Source organism: Hipposideros armiger, unplaced genomic scaffold (assembly GCF_001890085.2).
Source record: "Hipposideros armiger isolate ML-2016 unplaced genomic scaffold, ASM189008v1 scaffold_405, whole genome shotgun sequence".
Lineage (NCBI taxonomy): Eukaryota > Metazoa > Chordata > Mammalia > Chiroptera > Hipposideridae > Hipposideros > Hipposideros armiger.
Window position 1 is genome coordinate 1,780,996 of NW_017731755.1, and position 15,213 is coordinate 1,796,208.

General features: G+C 42.1%; 1 protein-coding gene and 1 pseudogene across 1 annotated transcript in view; both read right to left on the reverse strand.

The window, feature by feature from the left end:
- Positions 1-7,653: 7,653 nt before the first annotated feature.
- On the reverse strand, positions 7,654-9,350 carry LOC109394038 (serine/threonine-protein kinase PAK 1-like; annotated as a pseudogene).
- Positions 9,351-12,765: 3,415 nt separating this feature from the next.
- Positions 12,766-15,213, reverse strand: part of LOC109394035 (serpin B9-like) — a gene marked incomplete at its 5' end in the record, with an annotated part of 10,954 nt that continues 8,506 nt past the window's right edge. Inside the window, 2 exons of the mRNA XM_019663803.1 lie at positions 12,766-13,982; positions 15,136-15,213. Coding sequence (XP_019519348.1) covers positions 13,578-13,982; positions 15,136-15,213 — 483 coding nt within the window. The remainder of the gene's footprint in view (positions 13,983-15,135) is intronic.

Below are 15,213 nucleotides of genomic sequence, written 5' to 3' on the forward strand. Positions count from 1 at the left end.
TTTTTGTCACAAATTATCCCTATTTATTCTGTGAGTTTATTTCCAAGTTGCAGTAGCAGCTGTCTTCTTCCCTGTGTTTTTTTTAATGTTTTTACCTCCTTTAATCTTTATGCTATATTTAAGTGTATAGTGCCCTATTCTGAATAAGGGTCATTTCCTGCTTCTGTCTGACTGTTAGTCATCTTACTCATAGTTTCATATCCTTTTGTCTTTTTGTTTCAAATAGAATAATCCCCTTTAGTATTTCCTGTAATGCAGACCTTGTGCTGGAAAATTCCCTTAGCTTCTGTATGTCTGAAAGCTCTTTATTCTTCTTTCATATCTAAAGAATAACTTTGCTGGATACATTATTCTTGTTTGGTAATTGCTCTCTTTCAATAGTTTGAATATTTTACTCCACTCCCTCTTGGCTTATAGAGTTTCTGCTGAAAATTTGGTGGTAATCTAATGGGATTTCTTTTATTGGTAACCATCTTCTTTTCTCTGGCTGCCTTGAGAATTCTTTCTTTGTCATTAATTTTGGATAGTTTTAATATAATGTGCCTTGGAGAAGGCCTTTTTGGATTGAGATAATTAGGTGTCCTGTTTGCTTCTGAGATTCAAGGATCTATTTTTTCCCACAGGTTTGGAAAGTTCTCATTGACTGTTTGAATAGGCCCTCCATGCCCTTCTTCCCCTCTTCTTTTTCACCAATTATTCTTATGTCCCTCTTTCAGATGGAGTCAGGTAGTTTTTGTAGAGTTCTTTTATTTCCTTTCACACTCAAATCTCTCTTCTTCCATCTGTGTCATTTTCAGATTTCTATATTTGATATCATTAATTCTTTCCTTCCTCTGTTCAGCTCTATTTCCTAAGCTCACTGTTTTATTCTTCATCTCTTTTATTGAGTCCTTCAGATCCAGAATTTCTATTAGGTTCTCTTCAAAAATCTCAGTGTCTTTGGTAAAATATTCCTTTTGTTCACTGATTATATTTCTGAATTCATTAAACTGCCTATCTGAGTTTTCTTGCATCTCGTTGAATTTTTCCAGAACTGCAATCTTGAATTCTCTGTCATTTAAGTCACATATTTCCATGTCTTCTAGTTTATTTTGGGGGGATTTAAAAATTTTCTTTCTGAGCTGCCTAATTACCTTGGTCGTTCATTGCATTTGATCAATTATTTTTCAGCCTAGGCACTATGGGAGTTAGCTCCGTAGCAGGTTAATCCGAAGAGGTCTTTCTAATTTTTTTTTTCCAGTAGGCAGTGCTGGAGCATTTTATTTTCTCTTGCACTGCTCTGGTTTCTCTTGAAAGATGCCTTGTATTCCCTGGGGAGGCAGGCGTTTTCTCTGTGACCAGGTCTCCTCAATGTCAGGGCACCACCCCAATGGGAGAATGTGATGGGCAATTGGGTTCTGAATTCCTGAAATCCCAATGCTGCCCCTGCAGTTAGATGCAGTACTGCTTGCCTGAGGCATTCCAGGTGCCCCCACTGGTGGGAGCGGGTTGGGCTTAGAGCAGCTGCTTGTGTGTTTGTGGCTTTGCTCTCCTCCCAGTAATGGCAACTACCAGACCTCTATATCTAAACCCTTGTTACTGGGATTAGCCACAGTGTGCACCTGCCACTCAGGAAATGTCTCTTCAGTTCTCCATGCTGTAGATATTCTGTTCTTTAATGGAACACAAAGTGCTACTGTTTTTTCTGGAGCCCACTGCTAGCTCTCTGGGAGGGGGCAGGGAGACAAGCTCTGGAGGGTGAGGGGAGGCAGCCAGGCTCTGTGCTTTGTTTTCTGCCTGGCAGTGAGGGCTGCTAGACCACAGCTGTTGCACATCTGTATTTGATCTCTGCTCCAAGGTCTCTGCCCTGATCTCTGGATTCAGATGTATTATATGCTGATCATTCAGACAAGAATGCTCAGGGCCACAGAGAGTACACCTGGGGCCTGAATCCCTTATCCAGAGACCACAGTGAGCTCCAGGCTGTGTCAGCAGCCCCCATATCTATACATTTTTCTTTCCCCCTCTCCTGCTTGCCCTGATTCACCCACCTGTAGATATTTTGATGTGCAGATCTTTCACATATGTTTGTGTGTTCATGGGGAGTCCTCTGTTGAATTATAGCTGTTCAACTTCTTGTAACTTCAAGAGAAGGAATCAACGGGGACTCCCCACACTGCCATGTTTCTGATGTCACTCCCGATGTTATATTTTAAATTTTGTTTTCCACATGTTTATTGTTAACATATGAAAATATGGTTGAGTTTTTGCATGTTGACTTTATATCTTATGACATTGCTGAACTCACTTGTTAGTTTAAAGAAGGCTTTTCTTTTGTACATTCCTCTAGAGTTTTCACATAAACAATCATGTCATCTGTGAATAAGAACAGTTTTATTTCTTTGTTTCTAATCTACATGCTTTTTATTTATTTTTTTTCTTGTCTTATTGCACTGCCTAGAGCTAATATCACTCTGGTTTCAGTTGATATGTCTCATAAGGCTCTTTCTTTTTTTAAATAACCTTTTTATTTTAGAATAGTTGTGGATTTACAGAAAAGTTGCAAAAATAGTACAGTTTCCCCTGTTGTTAACATTTTACATTAATATGGTACATTTGTCACAACTAATGAATCAATATTGATACATCATTAACTAAAGTCCATAATTTATTAATATTTTCTTAGTTTTTACCTAATGCCCTTTTTTATATTCCAGGACCTCAGCCAGGACACTGCATTACTTTAGTCCTCATGTCTCCTTAGGCTCCTCGTGTGTATGACAGTTTCTCAGACTTTCCTTGCTTTTGATGACTTTAACAGAGTACTGGTCAGATATTTTCTAGAATGACTCCTCCAGTTGGAATGTCTGATATTTTTCTCTTGGTTAGGCAGGGCTTGAAAGCATTTAGTAAGAAGACTATAAAGGTAAAGTGCCATTCTTATGACATCATATCAAAAGTCCATACCATTAACATGATTTATCACTATTGATGTTGACCTTGAGCACCTGGTTGAGGTAGTGTTTGTCAGATGTCTTCACCGTAACTCTACCACTCTAACAGGGAGAAACCTGGCTCCCACCATCCACAATCCATTTACTTAATTGTACAATTAACAATATCACTTTCTTTTTTTTTTTTTTTTTTTTGGGGAATTGGGGGGATGGGAACAGCGCTGGGGAATTGGGGGAAGGGGAACAGACAAGTTGCCGTCGTCTTGCCCTTCAGTCTAGTTGTGGAGGACGCCGCTCCACTGGCCCAAGCTGGCACCACCATTGCGCTCTTCCCGGTGGAGGCAGATCAGTCGCCGGCTTCTGGACGGCCGCTCACGCTGGCTGCTGGCTACACATGGTAGCCCATGGCAACCTACGCCGTCGCCGGCGACCCACGCAGCCCAGCTCCAGGTTGAGCTGTTGTTCAGCATCTTAGCTGTGGAGGGCAGTGTCACTGGCCCTCAGATGCGGGATCCGAACCAGGGCCCTCTGGCGTCCCAAGCCAGCTCTTAACCATCGCGCCACTCGGCCGGCCCAACAATATCACTTTCAATCCAGAGATGCATGGAGAGTCCCTCAGATTCCTTGAAACTGATACAAGGCAAGAAATGTTGTCTAGTCACAATTCTTCAAGTGAAATTCCCTCAAATGTCCCCACAGTTTCATTTCATTATCTTCAATCTACCTTATTACTGACACTGCTTAGTAACCTTGAGAGTGAGCATACTTGGAGCTAATGTTGAACTTGGAAAATTTGTGTGAGGTGGCAACATTCAAATTTTGGAGGATGTCCAAAAGCTCACAAAGTTTCCTATTCATTTATAAAAGTGAATCTAAACCTTACTCTACAGAAATCAAATTGCTCCCTTTCTTGGGTAAACTATCTTTGTAATTCCTTTTAATAACCTACAGTTTTATGTGGGTGTCCAAACAGTCTAAAATTCCCTTGTTTGTTATTATGTGTAAGGCTGTGTTTGAAGATCCTGTACCTTAAAGGGAACCAGAACAAATAACCAATGCCAAGTAGAAGTTTTGAGCAAGAACTTCTCTCTGTGGAATGCACCATGCCATGACCACCCTGCGGGCCAAAGTGGTAAAGAAAAACATACATATGGGAGAGATGATAACAACTGCTCTCTATAAGAGAATTACAGTCCAGCCAAGTGAACCAAAAGTCAGGAAGTTCTACTAGTGCTTACTGATCTTTCTTAGGTAAAGGTATTCTCAAAAACAAGTATATTGTCCCTTTTACTTTCTCACAACATCTTTCTGTCTCCTTTCTTTCTGCTGCCAATGAGTTTCAAATGCATTTTCAAGCTTTTTAAAAGGGAAAAACAGAAGAGGCATCTTTATCCTGAGAGCAGAGGACAGAAAATTGTCACTACAGAGATGAAAGGGTAGGTGGCTTGAAGCACTGGATGACTTCAGAAAGGTCAAGGTGTGACTGCTGACAGAGACATCCAGGGGATTGGAGATATACTTTTTTGGAGAGAACCTTTGAGAACAGTCTGTAAACAGCCATTCACTCCTCCAAATCTAGAATAGGCGTTTTGTTTCTAAACCCAAATTAACATTCCATTCCTGTTCTAATTTCCAATGTACCTCATGGCATCATACAGTTGTTTGAAAGTAGAAGTGCACACATATCATTAAATCCTGAGCTCAAGAATTCAAATGAGTTCCTTTATTAGGGGGTCTCCAAATTGGGGTGCTGAGATAAACTACATGCATATTGTGGTAGAAAAGATAAGAATACACAAAACCAGCTGGAGAGGAGAAATTTCCGTAAAACAGAATGTATTTTCTGTGGTGTTAGATAGTGGAAAAGAATGGGGTGGTCTGTGTGAAAACTTTCTATGGGGTTTGTGCATTTCACCACCTCTGTGCCTTACTGTTGACCTTCCTGAAGGATCTGTGCACAAATTTGGACAGGGACAGGCCCTCTCTCATATGACAATTGAAAAAAAATGAGTCTTGCCATTATTGAAGGCATCAGTAACTTCCAAACGGCCAAGAATAGATCCCATACCGCAGCTTTCTTCATTGTCCATTGTACCTGGTTTTGTTCACTTACTGAGCTTTTCCTGTGTAACCCCATTTTCCACCTGGAAGAAGAGAGAGAGAGAGAGCCCTAGGGTGCAGATGGGCCAACCACTCAGGTCTGCACTGCTTCCCCATGTAATTACCCAGGACCATGGCATTGGAAGCCTCTCTACATGAGCTAAGGCCTTGACAGGATTCAGACAAGCCCAGCTAATATAACTTCTTGAGTTTCCGGTTTAATAAAAAAAATGAAGAAATGCCAAATTTTAAGGTATGTTTTAAAGGGTTATATTAAACAAATGAATGCTTTATGAAGTGCAATGTAATGTCATTGTGCCATCCCTAACTAGAGGAATTATAAAACCATTCTGCAGTTTTTTTCATAGAACATGAGCTTATATTTTATAATTAAAGTATTTTTTTGTCCATCTTTTTAGTGTATCTATCTCTGTGATGCTACATATAAACTCATTAGAAAATAATTTCAACAGTTTAACTTTGAGGCCCATGATAAGTGGGCTCTAGACACAGGCTCTGCTGCCTGACATCGCACAGCTGGGAAACTATACTAGGTCCCCAAGTACCCTGACATTAGCTCCCATCGATCAGCTTGGCCTTGTAGGCATATGTTTAGTTGTAAGTGACAGGTCAAAAGGGAGTAAAACTTCAGGAATATTTGACTTTCTCATAACCTACAGCTGGTTTACGATGATGGTCAAGTTGATTTGAAATAATTGATTAGTTACTAATTAGCAATTGGTTGTAATTTTACATATTATTGGCTGCTCTGAATCTATTCATGAATTGTGTATAGCTGACAGTAAAGACTTTCTCATCTTATTGGCAAAGAATTTAGCCTACATCTCTGAGCCTGTCAGCAGTTTTGCATCTGACCTCTGAGTAATTTTGAAGTGTTAAGAGGCTCTGTTCTTGGTATATTTTCTTCCATCTCAAAATGAAAATGAAACTCAGTGCAAACAGTTGTTCTATGATAAAATGGCCAAACAATTTATACAAGGAAGGAGATAACTGTGTACTGTTGGATTTTCAGAAAAAGAACTCACAATTTTTAATTAAACTCGTAAGGCATTTCCAGGAAGGTAGGGGTCAGATGCCCTATTTTCACTATACTTACATAGCTACTCTTGAAAAGGAGACCAGTGGTTTTCCATAGAACAAACAGTGGGATAATTTTGAACAGTGTCTACCAGTCTGTGCCACAGAACAAGAGATGCCCCTTGGAGCACAAAGGCACCTCTATGAACCCTGACAGATGTTGAGGCCAGAGGAAGACAGGCTAGAGGAGGCAGAAGGCAGTGTCCCAGAATATTATATAAAGAAAATGGCATTAGTTGTGCTACCTCAGAGTTTTGTTCATTGCAAAAGGAGGCGAAGTTGCAGGTTCTGGGTTGGGTTTGAGGAAGCAGCAGACAGGAACTGCTTTGCTGGAAGGACAGGGTGGAACTTGATGTGGAGAGAGGGTCTGCTGAGATGCAGACTGAGCCAGGCTGGAAAGACCCCTGATCATTGAAAATGTGAGCAAAGTAGCAGCACAAATGGTTCCCATGTGAGGAGAAATTGGAAACCTGTACACTGTTGGTGGGAATATAAAATGGTGCCACTTCTTTGGGAAGCAGTGTGGCACCTCCTCAGAAACTTAAATGTAGAATTACCAATTGATCCATCAATTTCACTTCTGGGTATCTACCCTGAGGAATTGATAACAGGGTCTTGAAGACATATTTGTACACCCAAATTCACAGCAACATTATTCACAATAGCTGAAAGTGAAAGCAATGCAGTGTCCTTTGAAGGATGAATAGAGAAAATGTGGTATATAAATATAATGGAATAGTGTAGTCAATCTTACAAAGGAAGGAAATTCTGACTCATGTGAGGAAATTCTGACTCATGTGATGTGGATGGACCTTGAGGATATTATGCTAAGTGAACTAAGCCAGTAACAACAGTACAAATACTGCATGGTTTTATTTTTATGAGATATCTAGAGGAGTCACATTCATAGAGATAGTAGAATGTAAATATGAAAGTAGAATGGTGGTTGCCAGGCTCTGGAGGGCAGATGGGGAGTTGTTTAATGAGTACCGTATTTCAGTTTTGCAAAATGAAAAGGTTTCTGTGGATGGATGGTGGTGATGGCTGCATAACAATATGAATATACTTAATGCCACTAAACTAGACACTTAAAATGGTTAAGATGGTAAATTTTATGTGTATTTTACCACAATACAAAAATGGAAAACATAAAAGAAAAAGATTAGTAAAGTAGAAAACTGAAGGGTTCCCAAGATGTGGTGGCCTCAGCCATATCAGCTAAAGCATCCTCTTCTTGGTTTCCCTTAAAAAATGCTATTTCATGTGTTGGATGGGTGAGAAGGATAGAGCACTTTGTGTCATCACTTCTTTTTTTCAAAGTTATAAAGCCCAAAATTTATATAGCCAAGAACTTATTGGCCAGGGGGTGAAGGGTGGTGGTGTATGGAGAAGATTTTACTATGTGGAAATAGGAGTCCAAGCTTGTGACCATAAACTACGCTCACATCCACAAAATGGGAGGAAATTCCTTACGTTAATGTCACAGAAGACTTGGAACAACGAGTCTGACATGAGTGTGGTTTTAGTGATTGTTCTTGGCTGCCTACTCTGCAATCAGGGGAGTGAGGCTGGAGAGGGGCTTGCGGTTTTCAGGGTCTGATGCTGCAGCAGCTCTTTAGCTGAACTTCTCTCTTTATATCCATCTCCAGACAGCGGTTCAGGAAATCTCTGGAGATAGCTGACAGCTTCTCTGGGATTTGAAGCTCTGGGGTCTCATTGTGGCAATGAGTTACAAGATTTTTAGAGGGTTTCATTGAGGTATGGGGCTCCCCTTTGATCATTTCGATGGCCATGATGCCCAGGGACCAGATGTCAAACTTGGGCCCATAGACCTTTTGCGTTACAATCTCATTATCATCCAGTACGGGGTTTCCACAGTGGTGCTCAGTTTGCTCTGCTCTGGGGTGATCTGAGCACAGAATCCAAAATCAGTTAGCCTGACAGAGCCATCTATTTGCAACAGGATGTTGTCACTCTTGATGTCTCTGAGAATGACCTGGTTGAAATGCAGAAACTTCAAAGCCTGTGGGCGCTCACGGCACACAGCTGCAATCTGGCCTTCATCCATGCAGGTTTCTGCCACCACATCTGTCAAAGAGCCTCCAGCTAAGGATGCCAGGATAACCTACAGCTCATCATCTCCCACGAGGTGACTGTCCAAGTAGTTTGCAATATTTAGGTTCTTATTTTTCCCTCGTGACCAGAATCTCATTAATAATCAGCTGTTTCTTCAGCTGCCACTGAAGTTTCATCTGCTTACTGGCCACCTCCTATCCTGTGGCCACATCCATTGCAGTGTACACAGTGCCTGAAGCACCTTGTCTTCTCAAATCATGTATAGTTTGTCTCGGGATTGTCCACACTCCCTATTCTCCAGAATTTCTCCAAGATCTCTTCATCTGACACTTTCTGCTTCTGCTTCTCAGTGCTAGGGTGATATTATTCTCAGTAGGTGAAATGGGAGATGTAGTCATATCCTAAGTTGGAGTAATGGAAGTGGTCACATCACAGACCATGTGCATAGAGATTTTGTGTGCTCTGGGTGTGAGGCAGCCTCTGGAGCTGGGCATCATCATCATCTTCTTCTTCATCTTCTGAAACTGGTGACACTTGCAGGGTCTCAGACACTGTCTTCCATTCATTCAGTGCTAGAAGAATTATAATCCTCAGCTAATTTATATGTAAAGCTCATGTACTTCTGGCCATTGAAGGTCTGCATTGAGTTTCAGAAAGTTATAGACTTCAAATATATGGTGCTAAAAGGAGAACTGACTCTGGGTGGTGAACATGCAATGTGATACATAGATGATGTATTACAGAATTGTACACTTGAAACCTGTGTAACTTTACTATTGTCACCCAATAAACTCTAATAATAATAAAAAAAGTAATAGACTTCCAATACACCCAAGAGAGCTTATGGGCTTTCTAGCTTAGTAACAGTTGATGTCTGAAGCAAGCAGGCCCACTGCTCTGTGATAGCATCAGAACCAACAAGAATTGTGTGTTCAAAATCTGAAGGAAGAGAATTCTGTGGGCTTTCCTTCTGTTTTTTATTTGTTTTATCTCCAGGTAAGATGGATCAGTGAAATCAGTCCTTTCTCTTCTCTGGATTTGGAGTTAGAGGTTTGGAACCAGGATTTAGGGTTCCAGCATGCTGGTCCTTGTAACTGGAGAGGCTGGGGGTTTATCTTGAATGTCTAGACCATTACTTGACATTGTCACTACCACCAGCAGCTACTTCTGCACTCGCTGGCTCGACTCAACTCCTGTGTCATTGCTTCTGACCCTCCTACCTGAGTCATCTGCAAAGGGCATCCTGGAGGTGCCACAAGCCAAAGTGACTGACCTGTGGCCCAAATCACTGCCCCCATATCCCTATTACTAAGGGCTGGCACTTCCATCACATTTTGAAGCAGAAAATTTGGTGGCTTGACTACCAAAAAGGTACTTATGAATGGGAAGATACCGTTTCTTATATAAATATAGGTAAAAGACAGAAAATATGAATGCCTGACTAAGACATCATTTTAGGTAAGAGGTTTTTAACCTAAAAATAAAAGGCCAAAGTGAGAGGCAACAAACATTTATTTGAGATCCAAAACAGTAGCTCCTCAGGAAGCACTGACTCAGGCAGAAATCCAAATACTGTTTTGATTAGGGGGTGAAGGCAATGGATATTTATGAGAAATGGAAGGGAAACAGTTACATCAATAGAAGGAAGGACTTCCTGTAAGCGCAGATAAGCTAATGCAGTGATGTTAATTCTAAAAGATGTTTTCAATTTTCAGTCCAGTAGTCATCAGTCCAGTAGTCATAATACCTGCCATAAACCAAAATTAATTTTAGACTGTAGTAAAGAATAAAAAGCATTTATTTGAGCCAAAAGAGTACAACCCTGGAGACACAGATTGAGGCGGCAACCTAAATTGTGCTTCACTAAGACAAAGGAGAGGCCACCTTTGACAGAGAAACTCTCAACCCATAGTCCCCATTTTGGTCCATTTCATGCAAATAAGGTTTCCAAATTGTGAAGATCTTATTGGTCAGGGCAGGTCACAGTCCATTGGCTGGATGGTAGCATGGCCTCAGAAAGAGAAGCTTTCCTGCAGTGGTCCACTCAGATGCTGTAAACAGGCAGGATGGTGCAGGAAGTTAGAAGTTCAGTCAAGGTGCATGTTTGTGAGAGACCCCTATCAGTAAAGGTTCCTAGGCTGTAGTTTAAATATAGGTCCATTCAATCACAGGAAGTCTATCTGGACGAGTATATTTCTTCTGGGGGTTCACACTCCTTCTTTTTATCCTTGTAAACAGTTGTATGGGATATAATGCTGCTTTAAGCCCAGTCCAAAGGTTATTTTGCCCTGTTTTAACATTCCAAAGGTTTGAGCTACAAGACATGAGAGGGAGTTCCTCTGTGATGACAGCTCGAGTCCATTTTAAAGTGGGGCCGTTTATATTATTTTTATAAGGGGAAGTGTTAATTCACAAACTATTGATAAAAACTTCTGTGTCAAACTCTTCTACAGTGTTGGACAAAATGGGTGCTTGCCCTGCCTTCATAGAGCAGACCGCCAAGTGGGTGGACATTTAAATGAATCCATCAGTAGCACAGAGCACTATGAGGGCTGAGTAGGATGGCTGGGAGTTATGGGAACACATGGTTGGGTGCCCAACCCAGGCAGAAAGTCTGGTAAACATTCCTGAAGAAAGGTATATAAGTTGAGACACAAAACAACAAACATAAACAGGTGACTGTATACTATTTTCTTGTTTGTATAAGGAACAGAGTGAAAATAGACCAGAATTACATTCTTGAGATGGGAGGAAAGCTTACTGCTGAGAGGGGAGAAAGAAACATGAAAATTCCCCTTAGTTAGATCTCAGCTGTGTTTATGGCAAGGGTGATAGATAACAGACCTTCAGAACTCTGGTCTACCTTTCCTCTTTCCCACCTTCCTTCTCTCTCTGTCTCTTCCTTCTTTCCTCTCTCCTTCTTTCCTTCACTCTTTTTACTTCCCTCCCTCCTTCCCTTTCTTCCTTTCTTTTATCATGCAACAAGAAAAAAAAAAACAGTTCTGAGTCAAAGTATCCAAAAAATAGTTTGGTTTTATTTTGTTTTTTCCAATTAACTCCAGGCAGCTCCCTGGCCAAAATACTCTCTGTCTTCTTGAGCAAACAGAGCACTATCAAGTTCGCTGAAAGGAACCTCCCCACCCCTGGTGTAGGCCCTCCTTACTTCTTCTCCCACATCCAAACCAGCTTCTGTCCAGTTGCCAGGTCATCCTCTGACTCAGGGCTTCCGTTGTTTTTACAATAAACATTCATAGTGCACTTTTGATTAAAGTGCCAGGAATCTGGTAGGTTCTGGAAAGGAGAAGAATTAACAGTGTTCCAGCCTTCAAGATTCTGTTGCCCCACTGATCATAAACAATGGCTTGGATTCAAGTACCAAGGAAATATGGCTCCAACCCTTACATCTTTAGTCCCAATTGCTTCTCTGTCTGCCCCTTCTGGGACCTTTTTCTCTCTCTCTTTTTTTAAAATTAAAGTTTATTTGGGTACCAATGGTTAGTAAAGTTACATAGGTTTCAGGTGTACAATTCTGTAATACATCATCTATATATCATGTTGTATGTTCACCAACCAGAGTCAGCTCTCCTTCCATTACCATATAGTTGATCCTGTTTACCCTCATCTACCACCCCCTCCACCTTACACTCTGGTAACCACTAAACTATTGCCTGTGTCTATGAATTTTTGTTTCTTTGTTCATCTTGTTCCTTTGTTGTTTTCAGTTTTATATCCAACATATCAGAGAAATCATATGGTTCTCAACTTTTTTTTTTAAGATTTTATTGGGGAATTGGGGGAGGGGAACAGTGTTGGGGAATCGGGGAAGGGGAACAGACAGGTAAACAAATTGCTGTTTCGTTCTTCAGTCTAGTTGTCGAGGACGTCGCTTCACTGGCCCATGTTGGTATGATCATTGTGCTCTTCCCGGGTGAGGCAATCGGTCGCCAGTCATTGGTCGGCCGCTCACAGTGGCTTCCAGCAGCTCACACCGGCTGCCAACCACTCGCATAGCTCATGCATGGCAGCTCACTGCAGTCCTGCTGCAGCCTACGCCGTCGCAGGCGACTCACAGCAGCCCAGCTCCAGGTGGAGCTGTTGTTCATCGTCTTAGCTGTAGAGGGCGAGCGTCACTGGCCCTCAATATGGGATCCAAACCGCAGCCCTGCTGCTCAGAGCTGGTGCTCCCAAGCGAGCTCTTAACCAACTGAGCCACTCGGCCGGCCCCTCTTGCTAATTTTAAAAGGCTTTTTTGCTTTTTTGTCAAACTTCTGGACTACTATCCATTGAAGTATATAGCATTGATGTGGACCAGTTTAGTCAATAAAGCAATTGAATCAGCAGGCAATAACTCTATAATTTTTTCTTTAAAAAAAAAAGAAATAGAATAGGTGTAAGTAATACTTAAAAACACGTGCTGTGATAACACACATAATGAATATATATGAACTGAGGATCAACTTTTCAAACTATGCTATAGTCATTATGCCTATAAGTCAAAATAATATAAATTTGCTCTTACCATCAGTCAGTAATTCCTGAGTTTTCACTGGGTGTTTTTAACAATATGGAGTTCAGAGAGTTCAGGCTGCCTATTGTCTCTGCAAGAAGGCAAATTATAATTCTTTTAAAAAGTAGTTACAGGCCGGCCAAATGGCTCAGTTGGTTAAGAGCTTGCTCAAGAGTGATAAGTTGAAAGACAACCTGGGTGATGTAAAACTGACATCATTCGAGCACAGGTATTAAAGGCCAGATGTCAAAGGACTCCACACCTTTGTATCCCCAGGGCCTGATGCAGTGTTTGGCACATACTTGGTGATGAGTGAATGTTGCAAAAAAAGATAAAATAAAAACATGCAATAAAGAAATTCCCTACAGCTCCAAGCGCCAGAAAAATAATAATATAGTCTAATAGCTAGTAGCTTTTATTATAATCAAAACAGTCAGGCTAAGGCAAGTATGTGACAAGATTTGAGGTACAAGGCAGGGCACAGAGTAACTGGAATGAAATGCCTAAGGAATAGGAAGTGCACATGTAAACACACAGTGGAAAGGTTGCAAATTTAATTGTCTAACCTTTAATTGTCTAATATCTAGGGCCATATAGGAAAACTTCGCATGCCCTCCTATGGGGTTTGGACAGTATCTTAGATACAACAGGGAATCGTTGGGGTATTTGTCCCACGATCTTGATTTAAGTGGCATAAATGAGAGGTCAGTATGGGGACAGCTGTGTGCGGAGAAGCATGGCAAATCATTCAGCCAGATGCGGAACCTGCCCTCACCTTTGCACTTGGCTTTGATCAAGCTGTAGAGTGAGATCTGGGGACACAGAAAGAGGGAACGGCTCAAAGACACAGTAAGTGCACCCCGTTATGGAGAGCAAAATCTGCCACAGAATAGAATGCAGTCAGCTTTGTTGTGCCTAATGAAGAAAAGAAAGGGGTGGTCCGCACAGAACCTCGGCCCATCAACAAAGCAACATTCCACCACCACAGTGGCCGAGGCGGCCGCGGCCTCCGTGCCTTCCTCGTTGACCTCCACAAAAGCCTTGTGCACAAACTTGGACAGACACAGGTCTCTCTTGGCGGACATTGCTGAAAAGTCAGCCTTGCCCTCTTGAAAGGCATCAATTATTCCCAAACATTGGAGCACAGATCCCATGTCATAATCCTCTTCCAGTTTAAATCTTGGAAGGAGAACTTCAACTTCAGTATGCTTCATACAGTCTGGCTTGGTCCACGCTATGAATTTCTCAAAAGTGAGATTTTTTTCCACCTGAAAGACCAGAGTTAGACTTTAAGGTTCATGCTTCAGCCTGCATAAATATGCACACAGACATGCTCTAATACCCTTTGTTCTCTTATAGATGGGTGTTGATGGTCACACAGGACCAGTGGCACCTGTGAGATCTTGCATTTGTGATGTTACACACACAGCCTCCTAGCCAAGCAGCGGAGACCTCAGACCGCCTAGAGGCACAAAGGCCTTGGCGGCTCCTCTCCTGACCCAACAACTTCTGAGAGAAGTTCTCTTACCCTGACGTTGTCAATGCCCAGCTGACTCTGCTTTTTTTCCTTTTTCCTATTCTTGTTTTGAAGACAACAAGACATTGCTGCTAGGAAAAAAGATTGGAAAATAAAGCATTCCCAGTATAGCGCCCTGAAGGGAAAGCTGCCCAGAGCAGGATCCAGCATGCTTTCTGGAGAAGAGATGTCACAGGGAGATGGACAGAGGGAGAGCCAATGCTCCACTCACACGGCCGCTTGGGACATGGGAGCGCTGCCTGCACCTCCACCCGGGTGGGGGTGCCTAGAACCTCCGGGGCAATGGCTGATGCCCCTCACCCTAAGAGCCCATGCTGAAAGAAAACAAGGTGGGTGGCGAGTGCCATTTGGGGCTGTTCCCGGCTCGGTGCCCTGAGTGCTGGCTCCCACCCTCACCCCCTTCCCCCTTTCCCCCTTGTTAAATCAACGTGTAAGATTTTCTCATTCACTGTTTCAGGGTCTGAATAGAGACAAAGGTTCTTACTTTAAAAAATAGAATGCTACTAACAATGACTACGACAATAATAATGGATCACATTTACACAGGGCTTATATGTACCAGATAATGTGCTAAGCTTGTTCCCTGAATCACTTCCATTTTGTCCTCCTTAAAACCCTACCAGTGAGATAGCATCATTATCCCCAGTTTAGACATGAGAAAACAGAAGCCAAGGTGCGGTAAGGAACTTGGTGAGGTCACGTAGGTCATAATGGGAGAAGTGGTACTGAGTGACAGTTTGAGCCAGCGCCCACGAGCTGAGAACTGAGCTCTACAGCCTGGCCTCCTACATCCCCAGCTTGAAAGGCAAACACAACAGGTGAAAGTGGTGCTTGAGTCTATCCCTTAAGGAAGGATATGAAGAGAGTCACTGGGCCCATCTCACCGAGCTCAGGTCCACACCATCGTCAGGGAGCACAATGAGCATGCTCAGCTCCTTGCCCGCATAGGGCAGCTCCAGGAC